We start from the raw sequence: 23790 nt of genomic DNA, 5'->3' as shown, positions 1-23790 counted from the left end.
CCGGATTACACAATGAGACCCTGATTCAAAACAAGTTCAAAAGGATCTTTATTACTGTCACAAAAAAAGTTCTCTCTCCTCACATTAACAGCAGAACTACATGGTATTCAAATGGGCAGCAGGGGAGAACTTACCTAACTCGGCCATGCTCTTGCTTGTCCTTTTCTATGGCTTGCTCAAACTGCTCAGCCTCCTGATTGACTGTATGTTCCTGATCCTGTAAGGCCTTGACTTTCTCTTTTAACCAGCAGATCCTTTTTTGCCTTTCCAATCGCTCTGGTTCTAATGACTGATCAGTACTAAAGAGAGTAAAAAAACAAACATAGAAAAATGTTAAAAACACAAGATTTAAAAAGCCTAAGCCGCTGTAAGCAACTTTCATTAAAACCAACACAAAGATGCAGCATTCCACAGTGTCTAAGTATTACAGTGCGTTAGTATGGAAATTCAATTTTATTGTACTACCTTTTCTTCAGTTCTTCAATTCTTTTACAAAGCTGTTCACCATCTTTTTTTAATGCTTTATATTCATTTAGGGAACGGTTATATAAAACCTAACAAAAAATTAAACATATTTTAGTAACATGTAGAAATACACATTCCATCAAAGCACACCCATAACCATTTGAAACCACATTTTTAATGAGTGAATGCAACATATTTTGATCCAGATAGAAAGACACTACCTGGTGTTGGTGGGGCATACCTTTAATCTCAGTTTTCAGAGGCAGAGGCAAGTGGATCTCTGAGTTGGAGACTAGCCTGGTCTATAGACCGAGTTCTAAAACACCCAAGTCTATACAACAGAGTAATCCTGTCTGGGTGGTGTTGGTGGGGAGGGGTGACAAGAGGCTAACACAACAGTCATTATGTTTAACAGAGCTTTTACTACTCGACTTTAGAAGATTCCTCCCACCTCAGCGTCATTAAAGGCTCTTGTCCTTGCAATGACATCTGTTTTCAATGCCATACATTCTGGTGCTCGTGCATTTGTCTCTTCACTAATTTTTTCTAGTTTATCTTGTATATCTTTGTACTTTTTTTCTGCATCATTAAGTCTGACCTTTAAAGATGGAAAAAAAAAACATTGTAGTTATTTTCCTTTAATGCAAAGAAAAAGATAAAAATTATGAACAGTTCACATTGCAATAAAATTTATTTTACTAAAGATACAAAGTATGGGCTAAATAAGATAGCTCAACAGGTAGGGCACCCAATGTCAATTCTGACCCCCAAAGTTTAACCTTAGAATGAATATACTGAAGTGAACTGCCTCTGTAAGTTGTCCTCTGATCCCTTGGCATGATGCCAGGCATCTGTGGATGCCATAGCATATGTGTGGACACATGTGCACATATACACACATAACATGTAAATGACTAAGATGAAGCCTTTAAAGTTAAAGTAAAAAATATTAGGCAGTCAAACAGATGGCTCAGGAGTTAAGAACACTTACTGTTCTTACAGAGAGCCTAGTTCAATTCCCAGCAGCCATATTACCGGTAACTCAAAACTATCTGTAACTTCAGTTCAAGGGGATCTAACTATTTCTTTTGGCCTCCCTGGGTATCAGACATGCATGTGGTTCACAGACACACATGCAGGCTAAACATTCATACAAATAAATTTGATAATTAAAAAAAAGGAATGGTAGGAAGGACATATTATTATCACTATAAGATAGTCCTTACCCGCCACAACTTTATAATTTATTAAAGAAATGTCAAATGCTTACACAGAAGAAAGTCCCACAGCTTTCTTCACAACAAGGTGAGCATCTATTACTCAAACTGGGTTTCATTATTTGACTAGAAAATACCTCTGAAGGAAGTACCTAAGGACTTCCTGTACGACAAGCTGAGAAGTAAGGCCAAGAGTAGAAACACACTTGGGAGAAAATTTGGGACTATTATGTCAGGAACAAAATTTGAGGTTTATATATGTTCGTCGCAGGGAGTGGCAGCCTTAGAAGGTGTAGACAGCCTTGTTGGAATAGGTGTGTCACTGTGGGTCTGGGCTTAAGACCCTCGTCCTAAATACCTGGAAGTGAGTATTAAGCTAGCAGCCTTAAGATTAAAATGTACAACTCTCAGCTCCTCCATGCCTGCCTGGATGCTGCCATGTTCCTGCCTTGATGATTATGGACTGAACCTCTGAACCTGTAAGCCAGCCCCAATTAAATATTGTCCTTATAAGAGTTGCCTTGGTCATGGTGTCTGTTCACAGTAGTAAAACCCTAACTAAAAACAAGATAATAGTAGTAGGAAGGGTTGAACTTCCATTTATTACCTAAAGAGGGAGTGAGAAACAGCCCAGAGATGGCCAAGCAAATGTACTACTCATTGTTACTATTTTTCCATATATGGATTAACAACAGAACCCTTAAAAGTAAAGACATCTGTGATCTTGAAGAAAGGTAAGAAGCAGTAAGCTGGGGCACACTATATCCTATGCTATAGCCATACCTGCGGATAGAAATTCCTTAAGTAAAAGTGAATAAAATACTGAGATAATTAACCCACAATGACATACAAAGTAGAATGAGGAAGGGCCACTTTATAAAGCATTTGCATCTTAAACCAAATTGTAACCCCATATGACATCATGTAAATGAAATTCTGAAGTCCCAAAAACTGTGGTAACTGTAAAATGTTCCCCAATGACCAAAAAGTAAAGGAAAACCAAATGTAGAGTGAATTATAAGTGTTCCTGACAGTACCTGCCCATGCTGATCATGCAACTTCACTGCAGACTTTGTTTTAAACACACAATACATGTGCTTTGCAGTATACACACCATTATATCACATAACAGCAACAAACCTGCCTAAAACACAACCCAACTCAGGTTTGACAGTTTTATGTTATGAACCCCAGTGGTTTTTTTTTTTTTTGTATATATAGTTTCCTGTTCTTATAACAACATAATGGCTTAATTATGGAGAACAAAGACTTTTACTAACTTCCTAACAGCATTCCCTAGTTTATATCAAATTATTGTACCTATGAATAATCACTGTGTTAGGATGTTTGCTATTAAACTGTTCAAGTTTCTGACTGCAGTTTCATTAAAACAAATCAAAACATTGAGTAAAAATTCCTCCTTAGGGGCTGGTGAGATGGCTCAGCTAAAGGTCCTGAGTTCAAAGGCTCACAACCATCTGTAACAAAATCTAATGCCCTGTTCTGGAGTGTCTGAAGACAACTACAGTGTACCTACATATAATAAATAAATATTTAAAAAATAAATAAAAAAATTCCTCCTTAAAAAACAAAACAAGTGGGTAGGGAAGTGGGGGGGAGGGTATGGGGGACTTTTGGGATAGCATTGGAAGTGTAATTGAGGAAAATACGTAATAAAAAAATATTTAAAAGAAAAGCCAAATCATATTTATCAAATAAAAGTCACAATCCTATAGATAAAAAATAAAAAATAAAAAAAAAAAGGCAAAGCAAAACAAAACAAAACCAAACCCCAGGCTCAGCTGTTAGGAGCACTGACTTCTCTTCCAGAGGTCCTGAATTCAATTCCCAGCAACCACATGGTAGCTCACAACCATCTGTAATGCGATCCGATGCCCTCTTCTGGTGGGTCTGAAGACAGCACCAGTGTTCTAATATACATTAAAACAAAAACAAACAAACAAACAAAACTGTACTCCTTGAAGTTAGAACAAAATTTCCAACAATTTCTGCTATGAGTCTAAAGTCTTCTGCTACTTCATATTGTGTGTTTATATGAAAGGTGGCATACTTAGCTCTGAGATATCAAGATAATCAACCCTGAAAAAAAATTAAACAGAATCAAATATTGAGCCAAGATTTAATCCTTTATGTAAAACCAAACATGCATAGTTACCTTACTAGTAAACAAGTTTGTGTTTAGGCGATAAGATAAAATTAATTATATGTTCATCAGAGAACTGTGTTACCATGAATTTCATTGTGATTTAGTATCAGGTGAGTTGGGAGTACAAAGATTTTAATAAGCTCCACCCATAAAGATCAAAAGAAACTATAAGTTCCACTTTGAGCATGAGAGTGCAGGGAATCTCTATGTAGCAGTTACACAGCCTATGAATATACTGGAACCCACTAACCTACATATGTAAACAAGTGAATGGCACAGGGTATGCGTTCTATACCTCAGGAACGACAGTTCCTTCACAAGAATGCAAGATATGACCTGCTGACTAGTTTTAAAAAAAGTCTGCAATCCCCCAGAGTCAGCATTCGCTACTTTATCAAACTTTTACATCCATGTGAAGGATTTCATGACTTTAAAAACTTGCAGATACAAAATTTTCTAATGAGATTTTAATCTCAGGTTAAAATCCACCTGAACAAATCTGACAAGTCATCTAATACAAACTCTATGAACAGGAAATATCTGACACGAAATTCTGGATCATTTTATTGTTCCCTTAAAGTTTTTGGCTCTAATTTCTTCAGATTAACAACACTTAACCTTAGTGCTATTCTACGTGACAGTTATTTCGGTACCTCTCCATTTCTCAGGTGGTCTATACTTTGATTCTTAGCAAGCCCCACTGTCCACAAGCGAGACAAATCAACAGTCCAAGCCTCAGATAGGGTTATTTCAGCCAAACACAATTCTGTTTCAAATGACAGTTGCAATTGCTAAGCAGTCTTTGGAAAAGTACAGGTCTGGTTCGAGTTCGACAGATCTGAGTATAGATGATACACAGATGGCTTGTAGGTCATAAGCAGCCCCAGCAATCTCCTGACTTAACCAACTGTTCTTTAGGAGGCTTGAAGTACCTGCTGCTCTTCCATTTTCCTGTCAAGTTTTGCAGCACGTTCTTCTCCAATTTTGATATTGTCTCGAATAGCATTCAATTGTTTTTCAATTTCATTGACCTGAAATGCAATCATACACCAATTATTATAACTAATAGTAATGAAGACTGTGAATGCTATATATGAATATCGATGAACAAGAGTGAAAATTACCACTGCCCAAGCCATTTCATGTTTCAAGTACTCTAAATTAGTCTTCATTGTACTTAAACCAGCAATATTTTGAAAACGTTCCTCTTTCTCCAAACACTGGCGTTTTAGTTCAGTAAGTCGCTGAAAAGAAAAAAATAGATACATTTTTATTAACATCAGAAAGAAACATTTTGTGTATCTGATATTTAAAATGATGCCTAAACTGTTATTACACAAAAGTGTTAGAAAATGACTTCACTAAAGTAAAAAATTAAAAAAACAAACAAAAGTTTTTTTTGTACAATTGTTTTAATGTGTGGATGGTCCTGCTCATTCTCAAATCTATATTAAACCAGGCCTCATCGCTATAAATTTACTTTGATTCCCTATCCAATTTACCTTCCCTTTTTAAAGATTATTTCCATTTATCACCAAATCCTTCCAAACTTACATACACTGCCTCCTTGTTTCCTCACTAATTCACCTTGCCTTTGCCCTCAGAGGCTGTGAGAATCAGCAAATGGAAAAGCTCAGCAATTTTCAACACTGTTACCTTCAAATCTATACAAGTTATCCACAATGACTGCTGCAAAAGAAAGGTGGCCTGTAATTGAAAAGCACTCGGGAGGCAGAGGCAGGCGGATTTCTGAGTTCAAGGCCAGCCTGGTCTACAAAGTGAGTTCCAGGACAGCCAGAAAAACCCTGTCTTGAAAAACTCAAAAAAAAAAAAAAAAAAAAAAAAAAAAAAGAAAGGAGAAAGAAGAGAAAGAAAGAAAGAAAGAAAAGGTCTAGTGTCCATCCACTCCCTGTTCTAAACACTATAGTCTCATTTCTCTTTCACACAAACAAAACTACTATTCTCTATCCATGGGCACTACTCCACTTCTACAGGTATTTCCTTTCTCGCCAAGTTTCATGAAAACTAGCCGATTCTGCTCCATTTCCTAGCTCTACAAATTTGGCTCTTGTTTTTCTCACTACTGAAACCTGCCCTGCCACAGACATCTGTGAAGACTTTGCAACTTAACAGCGAGAAGTTCTGTCAATGTTTACATCTCTCAGCCATGACCACTTCCCTCTCAAGTCTCTCTTGCCTGGCTATAATTATAGGGCTCCCATGAATTCTTCTCATGGGTCAGGGTTGGTCTGCTTTTCCTGCTCTCCTGAGTGGTCTAAATAAAATATATTACATATTTGGACTCAAGAATGTAATCAAGATCAGATTTTACTCCTATATTTCTAATTAGTATAACCAACTTCCTCCTTGATAATTACCACTAAAGTCATTCAAAATGTTGCTTAAAACAAAATGAAACAGGATATGACTGATGAGAGTGATTTAAAAATTCAAAGGTTCACCTGACAATGGTAGCACACACCTTTAATTCCAAAACTAGGGAGGCAAAAGGCAGGTAGATCTCTATGTTTGAGACTAGCCTGGTCTCCAGGAATGCCAGCCCTGTCTTGAAAAACAAAAACAAAAACAAAACAAAACAAAAGAAAACAAGGCAACAATTCAAGCAATTAGCCATGTGGCTAAAGTGTTAAGATATGATATCATAGCAGCTAGCAAACCTCTGGCCACTTCCGGAGTGTATCTTGCTGATGTGATGAGCCATCATACTACGAGTGCATATTATGTTTAACATCAGCTTGTGATTTTTACCCGGCAAAATAAATGTAATATAACATTTTAGAACTATCTATAATGAGAACCAGTGATGCCTTGCACAACCAATTAGTTATACATAAAGTATGATATAATATAAAATACCACCATATCTTCTAGTTTAGTCTAAAAGGGGAACTAAGACATACATGTATGTATGTATGAATACACACACACACACATATATATACATACACTCATTATTATAAAACAAAAATGAAGATATTAAATACCTTAGTTATAAAAATTAAATGTCATATACTTCAGTAGCTACAAAAACTGCCATTCATGAAATGAAGGCACAGATATATAAATAAAAATATAATTTTACTATACTTTCACCTTAAGGACTCTAGAAACTGAACTCATCTCAAAAAGATTTACAGGATTTACACACCTCTTCTCCCTGATTTATTTGTTCCTTTGTTCTTTCTTTTGTTTCCATAATATATGAATAATCTTCCTTCATCTGTTCGAGCTGGGTTGCTTTCATGAAGAACTATATCAACAAAAACAAAAATACAATGAGGATTTTGTAGGCTTGTAGTGTAAAAACAAAGAGAAAATTTGGCCCTCAAAACGTCTAAAAAAGTTACACAAAAGGCATTAAATATCTAAGCATACACATAAACTACTAAGAACAAATCTTTTAAAGTTTTAAATGGTTTAAAGTTTATTACTATGCTATTTATGAGTCAATTGTTCATTCCATCATATTTCCTCAAATGTTATTTGAAAAATAATCTATCATTTTAGAATAAAAACTCAAATTTTAAAAATAAAGAATTATAGTTAACTTTTTTTTTAAATCATCTGATGTATGTGAGTACACTGTCCCAGGCTTCATACACAGCAGAAGAGGGCATCAGATCCCATTACAGATGGTTGTGACCACCAATTGGTTGTTGGGAATTGAACTCAAGACCTCAAGAAGAGCACTCGGTGCTCTTAACTGCTGAGCCATCTCTCCAGTCCTATACTTACATCTTACTTGGCAATTTAAATCTATTTTTACAATATTATTTTAAGTGTGTGATTCTGAAGGAGAAGAAACTCAATGCCCATTATATGAGCAAGTTTATATGTATGTGAAAGCATGACCTGTTAGTTTGTATTTCCAGTCTCTTACTTTGTATTTGTCTCCCTCATTTTTGGACTGTAAGAACTGCTTGCTCATCTCTTGTGTTAAAACAGAAACCGGATTATCCACCTGAAACAAATTTTTTAACAAAAGCATTAAAAAATATTCATTTTAAAACTTTAAACCAAACCAAATGGTTAATCAAGACAGCTAATCTGTAATCAAAGTTTATAGTGTTATGATTAATACAAAACAAAACAAAAAACCTAGTTACACATTTTTAACACAGAGTTATGTTTCAAAACTGAACAAAACCAAAATATATTGTAGTCATATTCAATATTCTCCTACAGAATGTATAAGCTCAAGACGGCTCTTATGTGCTTTTCTTAGGTTTTTCAGGATTTAGTAAAATGGCTAAAACACTTGCTACGCACTCAAATGAACAGTGTTCAGACCCCCAGAACCATGTAAAAACCCAATCAGGAAGCAGCCAACTTTTACCCTAGCATTTTGTGGACAGAGACAAAAATCTCCAGGGCAAGCTGGCTAGGTAGACTAGCAGGAACTGGCAAGCTTCAGGGTCAATGAGAAATGCTGACTCAATAAAGTTGCAAGCAACTGAAGATACCCAGTGTCAACTTTGGCCCTACACACACACAAGCATTCACACACTATGTACATGCATACCACACACCCACACCCTTCCCCCAACCCCCTCCACACACACACAAAGGAAATAGGCTTTCGCTTTCGTACAGGTTACCATTCAATGTTACCAACATGAAGGGCAATATACATAAATATTTAGCTTGTGAGTCAGCTCTCCTGCATTTTATCTATCCTTACCCCTTTTGCATAACTTGGGAAACTTGGTGAGCTTTTTACATTACACAAAAGAAGTTCAACCCAGTTATCTGTGATCAGAACCAGGGTGGCAACTACTGTTTTTTTTCACATCAGTGCTTTAAGATTTTTCTTGTCTTCATAATTTTGTGAAGATGACAGAAAAACAATGGAAAAATATATTATTTAACTTTTGGAACACAAGTCATTTTAAATAAGACATAGCTTAAACAAAATTACAATTGATTACTAAAATATATAAAATAAAAAGGCTTTAAATATAAATTTTGCTTAAAAAGATTCAGGTACTTATTTAATCATAGCTCTGGCACTAGTAACAAAGCAATATATGATACTAAAAATCGTATTCACAGGTTAATTATACAGGATTAGTATAACAAAAGAAACAAACTTTCATTACCACCATTAAAAATGATAACTTGATTTTTAAAGTAAACCAATGTCTTTTAAAAAACATCTTCTTTTAAGTAAAATTCTGTTGCTTTTTACTGCTTTAAAAAATGCTTACAGTTCAGTGTAGTGGTGTTCACATTTAACTCCAGCACATGGGAAGGGAAGCAGAAATAGGATCTCAGCCTGATCTACATAGCGAGTTCTGGGCCAGCCAAAGCTACATATTGAGTCTTTATTTCAAAAAAAAAACAAAAGAAGGAAAAGAGGAAGAGCACAAGAAAAATATTTTCCAATCCTTTCCTAGATCTTAATTATATCTGACTTCTTTTGGTTGTTTGCTTGTTTTTTGGAGACAGGGTTTCTCTGTGTAACCCTGGCTGTGCTGGAACTCGCTTTGTAGACCAGGCTGGTCTCAAACTCACAGAGATACATTTGAACGCCTCTACCTCCTAAGTGCTGGAATTAAAGGTACGTGCCACCTCCGCCTGAGTATATCTGACTTCTTAAAAATATGACCTAATGTTACTGTCAGACACCTTGACACTAACCCTAGATCCACAGCCCTACCACAGTTTGTCTCTTGAGTAGTCACAAAATTTTTACTGCACAGAAATTCTATGCCACTATTAAAATAAATTCTAAAAAGATATTCTTGACTATGCTAACAAAAATGCACTAAAATATGAGTTGAATTCAAGGGGGTTCACTAAAAATGGAGTGCATACTCTTTCATCAATCTACTCATGAAGCAATCTTATTTACTTATATTCATGCCAATAAAATGATAGGTTCACTAATTAACCTGAAAAACAAATTTAGCAATTACCTGGATGTTAAAATGGTCAAGAATTGCAATCAGCTCTTCTTTCCTAGTAGAAACCACGGTGCCTGGTTATAAAAACACAAAGACCAGTCTCCATGTAAAATGCAGAGAAAATATACAATTATCTATAGAATGCAAATATTGAACACCTTTTGTCATGCCATTAACAAACAAAAAAACTGCAGTAAATATATGTAGTATTAGAGTGACATACAAGTCACTGTCCAAATAGAGAGGAAGGAAAAAGCCCACTCGCAGTAACTGTGCATACTTCTTCCTGTGGCGCCCAGCCTGTATCTTCTTCAATAACTAAACACTCCCCTCTCCTCCTTCCTGTGTGCCCTGCTCAACCTTCTGCTAGCTCTAAGATCAAGGGGAAAAAAATGAAATCTATAGTTGAAAACAAAATGACACAGCTTACTTCAAATTAATTCTGTTAAACATGATGCTTGCTGACTTTATGTCCTACAGCAACAACTAGGTATAATATATGCACATACGTGTGTGTGTGTGTGTGTGTGTGTGTGTGTGTGTGTGTGACTATTTTTACGACCAAGCAGGTCAAAACAAGATCCTAAGAAACTAGAAGGATATTTAGGGACAATCACAAGAATTCTTTCAACTATTTACTAACGTTTTGTAAGAAATAAGAAAACCAACAAACCTTTTTCACTTTTTAGTTTGTAAGATCGACTTCCATCCACGCTAATGTGTTGCTGCACAACTATAGAGTCACCATACACATTTGCTCTGAAGGCATCATCTCCTCTGTTCCTTAATGTTATTGAGATATCTGCTGAGCTGAAACAATGAGGTTAACCAAAATTATAGGATGGTACAATGCAATTACATTAGATTACTGAAACTTTCAAATTCCCTAAGCTATCCGCCTAACGCTTCTGAAGATTAGCAAGGTCTTAGTCTATCACTGTGTGTCTGTCAGAAACACTCTGACAGAAAAATAAAGTTGAGAACAATCATCAAAAATTGACTATGGTGTGCAAAACAGCAAAATTGTGTTTGTACAAATTTTGGTTATTTCAGCCAGGTGATGGCAGAGTACAATTTAATCTCAGCACTATGGAGGCAGAGTAAGGAATCTCTGTGAATTCAGGGCCAGCCTGGTGTAGAGTTCCAGGACAGCCAGGGCTACATAGAGAAACCTTGTCTCGAAAAACTGAAACTTAAAAGTTTTAGTTATAATTTTCATCCTACCTGACACCTGTGAATTATATAATCACGGATCATCCTAACCAGGCCTCACCAAGTAACCTTTGGCTGGTCTTGAACTTGCTGTAAAAGGCCGCTATTGCTATTCCCCTATGAAACTGCCCTAAGATCCAGCTGTAGGGCACTTTCTTAATTAGTGGTTAGTAGGGGTTAGCTGAGGAAATTGTGGGTGGTACCATTCTTTGGGCTGGTAGTCATGGGTTCTCAAACAGGCTAATAAGCAGGTTATGAACAACATTTCTACACTGCAGTCCTTTACTGAAGATATCAGGGATGGAACTCAAACAGGGCAGGAACCTGCAGGCAGGAGCTGAGGCAGAGGCCATGGAAGGGTGCTGAATCCTAGCTTGTTCCTTGTGAGCAAGTTCAAGTAAACATACTTTGCGTTGATATGGCTATGAGCCTATGGTCAGAGAGTGCAATCTGGAGGTCTAAATGAGAACTGCCCCCACCAGCTCATGTTTAAATAGTTGGTCCTCAGCTGGAGGAAGTGTTTGGGAAGGATTAGAGACTGTATGGCCTTGTTGAGGGAGTGTCACTAAGGGAAGGCACTGAGGTCTTGAATAATTCGTATGATTCCCAGTGCTCTGCCTCCTATCTATAGATCAAGATATAAGTAAGCTCTTAGCTCTTGATTCCAACGATGTCTTTGCTCCACCATTATGGAATGTAGCCCTCTGAACCATAAGCCAATTAAATATTTTCTTCTATAAACTGTTTTGGTCATAGTTTTTTCGTAGTATAAGAATAACTAAGGTGTGTGTGTGTGTGTGTATGTGTGTGTGTGTCTGCCTATCTAAAAAAAATTTACATTAGCCAGGCAGTGGTGGAGCATGCTATTAATCCCAGCACTTGGGAGGCAGAGGTGAGGCAGGTGGATCTTTCGTGAGTTCAAGGGCAGTCTGATGTATAGAGCGAGTACCAAGACAGCCAGGGCTACAAAAGAGAAACTCTGCCTCAGAAAAACAAATAAACATATACAGTAAAATCAATTTTAGTTTCCTACTTCAACTTCCATTAAATTCAGTGGCAGGAAAACATGTAGGTGAAAGGACAAATATTTAATTGTCCAACACATAAAAGGCAGAATTTCCCAACTCATATAAGCTTATAACTTATAAGCATCTCATATAAAATGATTTTAATTAGCAATTACATAAAATTTTTGATAAACTTCTTATGGATTTGTCAATAAACCCCATCCTTTAACATGTACAGGAAACACAGGGAAAAAAATTCAAAATGAGCTTCACTCGACATTACAGATGTGACAGGAAGTACACATCAGCTTTCCTGTACACTTCCCTATGCCCCTCTTAAAAGATGGACTTAGCCACCTATCAGTCTCTATCCCCATTTCCAAAACTGCATGGAACAATCAGGTCCTCTTTAAAGTTCAGAGAAAAGCATGCGCACACCAGCTAAGCAGTACGTGCATGAATGCCAATCAATTACAAAGCTCCCTTAGGTACCCTTAGTGACCCTTGACCACATTAGGGACACTGGGGGACAAACAGACAAGAAACACTACATTCTCTCTGCAACAGTTCTGCAAATGCAAAATGACCTCAAGATAAAGTTTTCTTCATTCAAATTTCAACATGTCTAAGACAAAAAATAATGGTTCATTATAGCTTTGAGGTCTCAACAGAGAAACGAGGCTGGTGCAGAACACTGGTGAGACGATGAAGTCTGAAGAGACATGCAGGAGCACGCAACAAAAGCTTTAGGGAAGTGAACCTAACCAACTGAGAAACAGAGAACCTAACCATCAGAGACACAGAGACAAAACCCCCTTTCTACCCAGATACCCAACTAGAATATTAGTAAACGTCTGTACACATAAGCTCAGCGTGGCCAAGGCCAAGAGTAAGAAAGGAAACACAAACTTCATAGGTAAAAGTCACATACTCCGTTATCATAAGAGACAGAATGAAGATGACAGAGCCAGGCAGAACCAAAAAGAGACGGGGAGGAGGGAGAGGAGACCCAAAGAAGAAAGGTCACAAACATGCACACACTAAAATAGCCAGACAAAAAGAAAATTAAGTCTGAAATAACATTTCATATTTTTAAATTAGTGGCCCCAAGTCTTTCACTTTGTAAACTTAGCTACCCACTTCTCAGGTCCTGGTCTACCTTCCCAGATAATACACCAATCTTTTATAATAAAGGCAGTAGTTCTCAGCCTTCCTAATGCCGTGACCCTTAAAGACAGTTCCTCATGTGGTAATCCCCAAATTACTTCTTTCATTGCTATTTGCTGCTGCCATTTCTTCCCCCCAAACATAACAAGCTTAAGTGGACAGAGTATCAAGTAATACAAGGTATCTGCTTAGAAGAAAACAGGAAGTAGAAGGCCATGCTGGCAACAAGGGCAGAACAAAGGACTAATACACACACACACACACACACACACACACACACACATACATACATACACACACACACACACACACACACACACATACTTTCCAGGGTTCGAAAGCATGCTTCTTACTAGAGAACAAAAGCATCTACCCTTCACATGAGGGACATGACTAGTCTTATTACAACTTGACATCCCATGTTTGGTTGATATTCCTGAGGCCTGCCCTTTTCTGAAGGGAAGTGGAGGAGGACCAAGAGGAGAAAGAGGAAGAAGAGGAGGAGGGAGAGGAGGAGGAGGAGGAGATGATCTGGGAAAGAGGGGACATGAGGAAGAGGGACTGGGTGGAGAGAGGGGAGGGAAACTCCTGTAGGGAAGGAATTTGAGGGAAGAGATTTAAAAAGGAGAAAAAGAAAAAGCAACTCATCCAGGAACCACTTACTTCTGTCCAGCTTTCACAAAGCCTTTTAAAGAGGACCCTCTGTTAGTAGCAACTGCTTTTCCACCAAGACCAACTATGAGTGCGGTGAGCACAGCACTCTTCCCACCTAAAAAGGCACATATTGACAACTTCAGAGACAGAAAGTGCTGACTTGTAACTTTATTCAAAAACATCCCAGAATTTGTCTCAACCTCAAGTTCAATGTTACAAATTCAATTATAATTTTCTTCCAGTGGTAAAGTGGCAAACTAAGAAAAGTTATACATCCAGAACTACCTAACTACCACCACCAGGAGGAAAAACAGACATTTCAGATACCAGATTTTTACACACAATATGAGAGGAGGAAAATGGTCAATATCTTTCCAACTTGAAACTCAATCTACCAAATTGGTACATCAAACTACTAAATAAAACTAATTACATTTATATATGTAATTAATTTACATAATTTGCTATTATATCAATTTAATTGTGGCTACTCCTTCCATGATAAATTTTAGGCACAGTAACTTAAAAATCGCTCTCAGGTATAAAAAACCTCCACGTGAGAAGGAACGTTGTCTCTTTCACTATAAGCTGCCTCCTCAGAATCAGCACACACATTCATTAAACACATTAAATAGAGAAAAGCTATTTTTAAAATCACACATTTTTAATATTTTGTCTGTTTTAACTTAATATTTTAAATTTTAATTGAATATTTTGACCTTTAATTTGAATATTCATTTTCTAGCTCTTTTAACTGTTTTGAAGTGTAATTCTTTTTATTCTAAAAGATATAAAACATCAACACTCCACTTTGAAAATCTCTTATTTCACAGATATAGTAATTATTTTCTGAATTTAATTTGTTATCTTCTACAACATACTACCAAATTTAGCCAATATAAATTAATGATTGCCTTGATTTAGTACCTGGAATGCCTTGCAAGTTCTTACTATTTTTTTTTCCTTACTACTAGGTATAATGTTTTAGTTAATTCTCCTTTATTAAGGTTTATAAAAGAAATCATTCAAACTACTCATGATTCTTTCTTTACTTCTTACACTTTTTCCCTTGTAATAAATATCCTTTTCTCTAGTCACTCTCTCCTGCCCAAATCTCTGCCTTCTTTGACAAATGACAAAGGCAGTGATAACACCGGAAGGGCCTGTGTTGTTACGTACACCTAATCTCACTGCCTAGTTCTGTTCCTAGGTGGTAGACTGCTCACTATCTCAGTCATCCCTGACACCAAGCTTGTCTTCCATCAACTGCCGCAATGTAGCTGGTCTGTCACAACAATCCTGTCCATTTCAACCCATCACACAAAAATGTTTAACTGGCTATCCTCTGACATCTGAATAAAACTCTAAAATCATAAGATCCCCAACAGTACTGCAGAGAATACAACTCTCATATGTCATATCCTGTCCTTCCCCACCATGTACCACTTGATTAAACCACACTAAAGTTAAGCCTCCTGCTCCATATACATCTTCTATCCTCTGCACATCTGAGAATGAGCATCTGTGCCTCGAGCATCTCAACTTATTGACAAATGAGTCTTAAAGCATCTTTAAGTTTCATTCAAGTACCAGCACAAACAGAGCCTCCTCATAAGAATCTCATTAATTACAACAGTGGAATTACTACTTCCAAGTCTGGATTTATAAGGCACTTCATTTGCGTCCTATCTAGTGTTTACACCAGGTTGCTGTGGTGCATTTCTACTGAGGAGACAGAGGGCTCCTTTGGCCTAGTAATTTCAGGTGAGCCTGAACTACATAACTTCGATTCTATCTTAAGAAAATGGAAAGGGAGAAAAAAAAGGAGTGAAGAAGGATGGAATAATGGAAGCAAGACAAAAAGAGGCAGTGTGGTGAATGACTAACAACACTTGTGGCTCTCGATCAGGACCCAGGTTCAGTTCCCAACACCCACATGGTGGCTCACAACCATCTGTAACTTCAGTTCCAAGGGATTTAACCCTGAAGGCAGTGCATCCATGAGGTTCACATAGATGCATGCAGACAGTCATATACATAAAGTAATAAATCTAAAACACAACAGAAAACAGGAAATGCTTATACCTACTACTTAAATAGCACTTAAGGTTAATTCAATATTTTCTTCAAGTGCAAACTGAATAAATTCTAGGAAGCCATAAAGTATAGTCCTAAATATCTCTCAGTACTAATAGTCAGCTCTTTGAGAAAGCTCATGCACTGTCGTCATAGAGTAGAGCATAAAGAGAGCGAAGGCACTTACTTCCATTATTGCCAACAACAAAGTTGACGTTAGAACCAAACTTAAAAGGTCCAAGCATTGAATGACACATGAAATTTCTTAGCTGAATACTCTCAATTATTCCAACTTCTGCTGCAGTCTATTAACAATAAAGGAATTAAAAAAAATCAATCACTCTTAATACACTCATTACTAATATTCAAGCATCTGACAGACCAACAGTATTTATTAATGAAAAGTTATCATCAAGTGTGCAATAGTAACTTTAACGGCCAACATTACATAAAGTGGGAATTTTCTTTAGGATACCACTAATTCTATAGCCTTTAAAAGACCTGGCAAATATATCACAAAGCTTTTTCTTAACACAGGCAAAACTAACACTACTCCTGGTCAAATATGTTTTGCAAGGGAGTCTATCCTGTGCATTGTAGAACATTCAACAGAATCCTAAATCTCTTTTCCACACAATAGATGCTGGTAGCATGCATCTGTCTTCCATTTGTATAGGAATCAAAAATATATTCAGTTATTGTTCAATACTGTGGGAGGCAGAGAACACCTCCACTTCCCTGAGAAGTACTGGTGGAGTATAACTATTAAATACAAAAGTGTTTTTAGAATATTTCTGAAAGAAGACTGTCTGGCTATGGTCTGAACATGGAATCATTTTCTAATATGGCATTCCATTTTCATACCAGAGAATTCCAACAGCATTGTACACATGCTTTTCTGGCATTCCGTTTCAGCCACTTACAAGAGCTGAATGACTTTGAGTAATATAAAAAGAATGTAGGATTGCCAAGTTGGGAGGTGGTGGTGAATGCCTTGGGAGGCAGAGGCAGGCAGAGCTGTGAGTTTGAGGCCAACCTGTTCCAGAACAGAAAAAGGATACACCAAGAAACCCTGTGTTTGTATCAAACAAAAGAAAGACAGACAAACAAAAAGGTAGGATTCCCAAATTTGTAAAGCAACCCCCCATATTATAAAATGTCATATTTAAGTTTATAGATGGTTTAAGCAGTATTTAGCTAATAATGATCTCCTGTACTTCATAGGTATTAAGTACCAGAATAAAAAAACAGATTTTGCCAGTCCTTATTATTTTAGAGAGCACTCTAATGTGATCAGCAATTTTTATGGATTCTTTACAAACTCTATATACCATCAAAAAGGAGAAATATTTACATCATTGCATGATTAGGATATCAGGTATAATTCATGAACTTTTTAAAAATATTTTAAGGTAATTGCAGTCACATGCAATTATTAAGAAATCAGACCCTATGTACTCTTCACTCAGCTTCTGCCAATGGTAACATTTCAAGAAAGCACAGTATCTTGAGCAAGACACTGTTACTGACAGTGTAAACACACCGGGTTTTCCCTGCACAAGATCTCTCATGTTGTATGGGATGTAAGTATGATCACATCCCTTTCAACACACCACAACCACTTGCCTAGCTGTACTTCTGCGAATGTTACTGCAAGGACGCCAAATAAATAAGCTTATGCAAAACATAATCTTAGGGGTTGCTTTTTTTTCATTTAGCCGAACTGTCCACTATTGCCTCTTTCAGGCTCTGACTTTCTGTCACTGCTAAGCAATAATTCATGAAACGGATTATCACAGGTTAATCACGAAATCAAACATGGATTTATTTTTAATTTAAAATCACATGTGGATTTATTTTTAATTTAACCATTCATGAAAAAAGCTATTAAAAATATACTATGTCCTGTACTAGGATAAATCTAGTACAATTTTATATTGTTTTCTCAGAAACAAACTTCTCCATAGTGGTAACAATTTACATTCCCATCAACAATATATAAAACAATTCATTTCTCTTCATTCTTGCAATCTAGTGATATTACTATTTCATACTTTATCGTTTTGTTGAGTATGTAGTAGTATCTCAGCTGTAAGCGTGAAGGACAAATGTGTGTCCTTACTCTTTTAAAGCTCATAGGGTGAAGTCAGTAACCACGACCCCTGTTCCACTCATGACAGTGGCAATTTACCTTCGCTGGTCTTAATACAGGTTTGCCACTTTTATCTAAAGACAGTTATTTCTCCCATTGTTTTCATTAATTTCTGCAATTATTAACACAAACTTCAAAATCAGATGCTATCTTTCCCAGCTCTCTAAAACTCTTACTGCTTCCTCCTGACTACAAATTATTTTAAAATGTGACATATAAAATGATCATGAGAAACAAATCAGTTGAAGACCATTATTTTGTAATTCTACACTTACCAAAGTAGATGTTCCATTCGTGAAAGAAATTGTACATTCATCTTCATCTCCATCTTTATCAAAATCTTCCAGTTCTTCTTGTCTTGGTCTTTTAGCATTTTCAGGAGAGCAGAAATTTTCTTCCTTTCTTTTGGCCATCAGATCTGAACAAATGTTTATAGTAACAATAACAAACGTCAAGGATAGCATATACAGACTATTCAATAAACAGTAAACAAAAGAAACCACACAAAACTCATTTAAATTTAAGTACTATTCATTCTACTTTTAAAAATAAGAGTATTTCACATTACATGGAGTTAAGGAGTAGAAGTCAAAAAATTAATAGTAAGACAGGAAACATATTTCCCCCTTGAGCCTTCAAAAAGACACACAACCCTATTGATGCTGTTAGCCACTCAAGACAACCTAGACCTCTAATTTGCAGACAGATAAAGTAATTTTATAGTGTCTTAAAAGAAATAAATTCATAACTATTCATGGCTATAACTAAATTAGTAGGAGCCTAACTGAATATTTTCTTCCCAAACCCATTAAAAAGTATTTCATTGATAAAAGGCTGTCCTTTGGTTTCCTATTAACAAAGAGGGCACACTCCTTCCCGAAATTATTATAATCACCCAGCCTTTATAACAAAAAGTAATACTAATCAAAATTTTTATGTTTTGATTTTTAAGTTATTTCCCAAAGGCACACATTTTGAAGTAGCAAGGCTTCACACTAGTAGTTTCCCTTTTTCTAGATAACTAATCTCAACTGTCATAACACAAGTACTTAAATAATACAAGAGACTTCGAAGAGTTTTGGCTTGCATCTATCAATATTTTCTATAACAGAAATTAAAACCAGAAATTTTGGAAACAAAGAAAACACAACTGCACATTCCATGTCAGGCAGATGTGGCAAGATTGCAGTGTGAATTCAGCAGTGTTTCATAAATCCCTGCAAAAGGCTCTGCAAACGATAGCAAGTAACAGGCGCTGCCCTTGTTACAAGTTAGAGGACCATAACATAATTCATAGACCTGATATTCAGAATGTAATCCAAAGACCAGAAAACAGTATCTCGTACCCCGGGGACATTCCAGGTCTCAGTCTCCATGTTAGTGCACGTGAATTGTAGTCTAAGTAAGATTTCAGGTGATTCAAATTTGAGAACCAGTAAATCACACTTTTTAAAGGACTTGGACTCTGTACCTTTCTGAAATAAAGTATCTTTATAAAAGATATATTAGCAGCTGGGCAAAGTGGCTCACACCCTTAATCCCAGTGCTTGGGAAGTAGAAACAGGTGGATCCCTGAGTTCAAGGCCAGCCTCGTCTACACAGTGAGTTCCAGGACAGCCAGGGCTACACAGAGAAACCCTGTCTCAAAAAAAAATAGAGAGAGAGAAAGAAAAGAAAAAGAAAAGGTATTAGTGTCGAGGGAGATGTAACCTAAACTAGTACTTTTCTAGGGAACAGTACAATTAATCGTAATTATTTATTAACATATTTCTTTGCAAGTAATTTAATATTTAACTCAAATCTCTTATAGAAGTCAAATCTTCAAAAAAAAAAAAAAATCAAACATCTTTTATATCTTTTTTCCCTCCAAAATAATAAATAGCAAGAGTCAATGTATGTTTCAACTAGTGGCTAATTTAAATTCCCCAAATACCACCAAGTCATTATTTCCCAGCAGCATGTTCTGTCTCATTCACTCTCTATTCCTTTATAAATTACTAAACAAAGAGAAACAATTAGGTTATCCAACATTAAATGCCTTTGAAGCATTATTTGTATTAATGACTGACAGAAAGCTCAGAAAAAGCCTGACTGACTTTAGTGCTCCATCATTAGAAAGCAGTTTGGCAAGTTAAAACACGGTTAGGGAGATACACTACTAGACCAAGTGTGATGAGTTGACAACGTACATGACAGTCCACACTACACAAAAGATAAGACACTCAGATGCTTCATAATGAGGCTGGGTTGTATTTGCTGGGCATAGCCTGGGATTTGTAGTCTTCTAGGTTTCCAAGGAAACTCACATCTGAGAGACATTGAAGGATCCTCCTACCTTTTAAATAGGAATCACTTTGTGATTTAAAGACTTTCAAGAAACATGTACAATGTCCTGAGGGTGAGATATAGGTTAAAAAAAAATAGGAAAGACACAACATATACAAAAAGGGAAAGGCCTCTCTGAGATCTTGAGTATATTGATAGAGCTCTATAATTTTATTTACTTATCTACAGTTTTTAAAAAGAATTGTTGTTTTGGTTTGTGTGTTTTTTTAACACTGGCCTAGCTATATAACCCAGGCTGTCCTGCATCTTAAGTGCTAGGATTATAACAAACAAACAAACAAACAAACACTAAATAAAGGAATACTATCATTTCTTCTCTTATACAAAGCAAAACCTCAAAGCAGGAACAGTGAAGAACTTCAGAAAGGCAGAAAGGAAGAAAGGGAGAGAGAAGAGAAGGTTAGTTAAAAAGAGAAATCAGTAACTAGGGGCTCAGCATTTAGATACACATGAAATCTTAATCAGATCCTACAAGTTTTAGCAGGATTATAAAATTTTGACTCTTGCACTTTAATTACAACTCATACTTCCCCATTAACACCAAAGTAGGGATTAACAGCAGTAGTGTCCAGTGTAACAGAATTAGACTTATTTATTCTATAACTACTAGAACTATTTTTAAATAAATATAACTTCTGCTACTGAGGGGATACACTAAGAATGATGACAAAGTAGACAGTTTCTAAAAAAGTCCTCAACAAAAACTGCAACAGTATCAGGAATGAAGGGGTGGAGGTGAAGCCCAGCAGTAAGGAAGACTAGGTAAAAGTCCAAGGGAATAGAATTCACGTTGTTGAGTAAGTATGCTTAGCTCTGGATAAACTCTCCTTAAGATGTAAGTCATGCCCTTATTTTACAACATGGGAAACTGAGGCCCAAATGCAGGACTTCAACTTACATAGCACCAACTTAGTAACTAGATGCAGACACATGCGGACAGAACACATTCAAATCAAGTTTCTCAGACAAAAGTCAAACGGCTCATGTCCAGGATCCTCCTGGCATAAACAACTGAGTTTAACCAACAATGTATTCACATCCAGTGACTGACAATCTAGTATCTTCTTGAGTGTGTCTCCAAAACTAGAAAAAGAAATCTGCCATAAAGGGTACCTCTAAATGTTCCTTTGGGCTTGCTTCAAAACGTTTCATTTTCTCACCTAATGCTACCTACCATTATAAACAGACGGTATATCTATCACGAGAAAGGGATAATAAATGTTTTGTTTACAAATACTTGAGTTTGAATCGAGTGTTCCAAGGATAGACCCGAGACAGTAAAACATACACTACAGTAGGAATCAATCTACAAGTGGAGAAAAGAAAATTACAGAAAGTAGTTTGAATTTGGTGACCAAAAAAAAAGTATGCAGGGTAGAAAAAGACATAACTACTTTAACTTGTAAACTTAAAGACACACAGACAGACAGACAGACACACACACACACACACACAAATATAGTATAACTGACCACACTGGACCCCCAGTTACCTGGACTTACTACTATACGTATATAAAACAACTGTGACATTTAGGCATGTCATCAAACTGGCCAAAAAGATGGCTCTGAGGTAACAAGCACTGACTGTTTTTCCCAATAACTCAAATCTGAATCTCAGCACCCACATGGAAACTGACCAGTCTCTAGCTTCAGTCCTACATCATCTAACAGCTCCACAGGCATTAGGGATGCATGTGGTGCAGATAGACCTGCAGGCAAACCACCCACTCATAAAATAATAAAAATCCCAAGTACTTCAAATATAATGCATGTGCTATTACAGTGAATTTTTTAAATAGGTATCTATTATTTCTTGAAAGTAAGTCAACTACCTTTTAAGGGTCACATTAGATTCAGGGTCCCTACATGTTAAAGTAGCAATCTACCACTGAATAATACTCCTAGCTTGCCTACTAGATCTTGATTGATTTACCTAACAAAATAAAAATAGTCAAGATTCAGGCAAGTTTTACATAAAATTCTACCCTTGGCACTTAGAAAAATTAACTGGGGGTGGGGGGGACGTTTGTTTTACAATAACACTCAACATGCTGTTTATACTAGCTTGTTGAGCTCAATACTGAACACTTTATACTGAATTAATCTCTCAGGAGTCAGTTCTGTGACTTAGAACCAAGAGGTAAGGAGGTGGCATTACTTTGCACACACTGTCTACCCTCTGTGTGGAACAAAAGCATGTTTTAAGCAATTACAAGGGGTAAGCTTTGTCTCTAGACTTTCTACACCCATTCAGACAACTACTTTTGGGTTTTTTTTTTTTTTTTTTTTTTTTTTTTTTTGGACAGTTTTGCTCTGTAGCCTGAGCTAACCTGGAATTCAGCAGTAGCACAAACTGTCCTGTAACTATCTCACTTCAGCCACTACTGGGAGCTGAGATTACAAGCCTGAACCACCATCCCCAGGGCAGAAAAAAAACAAAACAAAACAATTTTTCTTTGAGACAGGGCCTCATGTAACCCAAGCTGCCTTCGAACTTGCTCCGTAGCAGAGGACCTTTTGATACTCCATCCTCCACCTCCTGTGCAAGGATTACAGGCCTGCACACTGGGTTCGGTGTGGTTCTGGGAATTGACCTCAGGGTTCACTTGCTAGGCAAGCACTCTACCAAGAGTACTACATTCCCCAGCTCCCAGGAAAAGAATTTACACGGATTTTAAACATTAAAAAAAAAAATTAGTTTCACATACTAACTGGATGAGTCTAAGGAGAAATTCTAATAGGTTCCCCATCACCCACAACTCTCTTAAAACTAGCTGCAGCCACTGCGTATACTTATCGGCCGACCTAAGAGTCGGGGAATATGGACATTTCTAACTTTAAACAGAAATCACAGAACAGCTTGGCTTTAAAATGCAAATTTAGTCTTTCTAGTCATTATCAACTGCATTAAGGGTTCACATAACCTGTTTTTGGGCTGTAAATGCCAAACAGCTGCTCTTTCTAGGAATCAGTAGCCTTACTCAAGCCCTTTTCTCCTAAAACTCCTTTCTCTAGCCTCAGGTCCTGTTTTCTAGAGTTGCCAATCACGATTCCCCCTCCAATTCCACTGTAATGGAGGGCAAGAAATGCCACCCAAACCTTTCAAACAAGCTTTACTCCAGCCTGGTTCATTCGAGTGGTGTTTCAGGGAAACTAGATTTAACGGCAGATTCAGATTTCAGCGGCATTTCCAGACCCCCGCCCCCCGACACACGGTGCCTGCGCGTGTAACACCCAGCTCCGACGCCGGCCTCAGGCCCGGCCCGACCTCTGCGGCTGCCCGCCAACGCCCGGGCCGCCTGGGGACGCGCGAGGGCGGGCCGGCGCCCACGGCCAAGTTTCCCGCGGCGGAGAGCGGCGTCCCCTCCGAGGGCGCGAAGGTCCCCGCGGCCCGCGCC

General features: G+C 37.1%; 1 protein-coding gene across 5 annotated transcripts in view; it reads right to left on the bottom strand.

Annotated features, from left to right (window-relative positions):
- The window catches only part of Smc6 (structural maintenance of chromosomes 6), a 53900-nt gene that overhangs the window by 29595 nt on the left and 515 nt on the right, over positions 1-23790 (bottom strand). For 2 of the 5 annotated variants that reach the window (NM_025695.4, XM_011243892.3), the window contains exons 2-13: positions 18320-18462; positions 16080-16197; positions 13826-13931; positions 10450-10586; positions 9789-9850; positions 7751-7831; positions 7019-7120; positions 4974-5093; positions 4782-4880; positions 917-1063; positions 466-554; positions 135-299 (exon numbers count right to left, since the gene is read on the bottom strand). In NM_025695.4, the coding sequence (NP_079971.2) occupies positions 135-299; positions 466-554; positions 917-1063; positions 4782-4880; positions 4974-5093; positions 7019-7120; positions 7751-7831; positions 9789-9850; positions 10450-10586; positions 13826-13931; positions 16080-16197; positions 18320-18457 (1364 nt within the window). In that variant the 5' untranslated portion in view covers positions 18458-18462. Of the gene's footprint in view, positions 1-134; positions 300-465; positions 555-916; positions 1064-4391; positions 4881-4973; positions 5094-7018; positions 7121-7750; positions 7832-9788; positions 9851-10449; positions 10587-13825; positions 13932-16079; positions 16198-18319; positions 18463-23790 lie in introns of those variants that run through there. The other 3 variants (NM_001324476.1, XM_006515173.3, NM_001361252.1) reach the window with 3 other exon arrangements.

This window comes from Mus musculus, chromosome 12 (genome assembly GCF_000001635.26).
Source record: "Mus musculus strain C57BL/6J chromosome 12, GRCm38.p6 C57BL/6J".
Classification (NCBI taxonomy): domain Eukaryota; kingdom Metazoa; phylum Chordata; class Mammalia; order Rodentia; family Muridae; genus Mus; species Mus musculus.
Note: the sequence above shows the minus strand (reverse complement) of the source record. Positions and strands in the feature narration are given on the sequence as shown.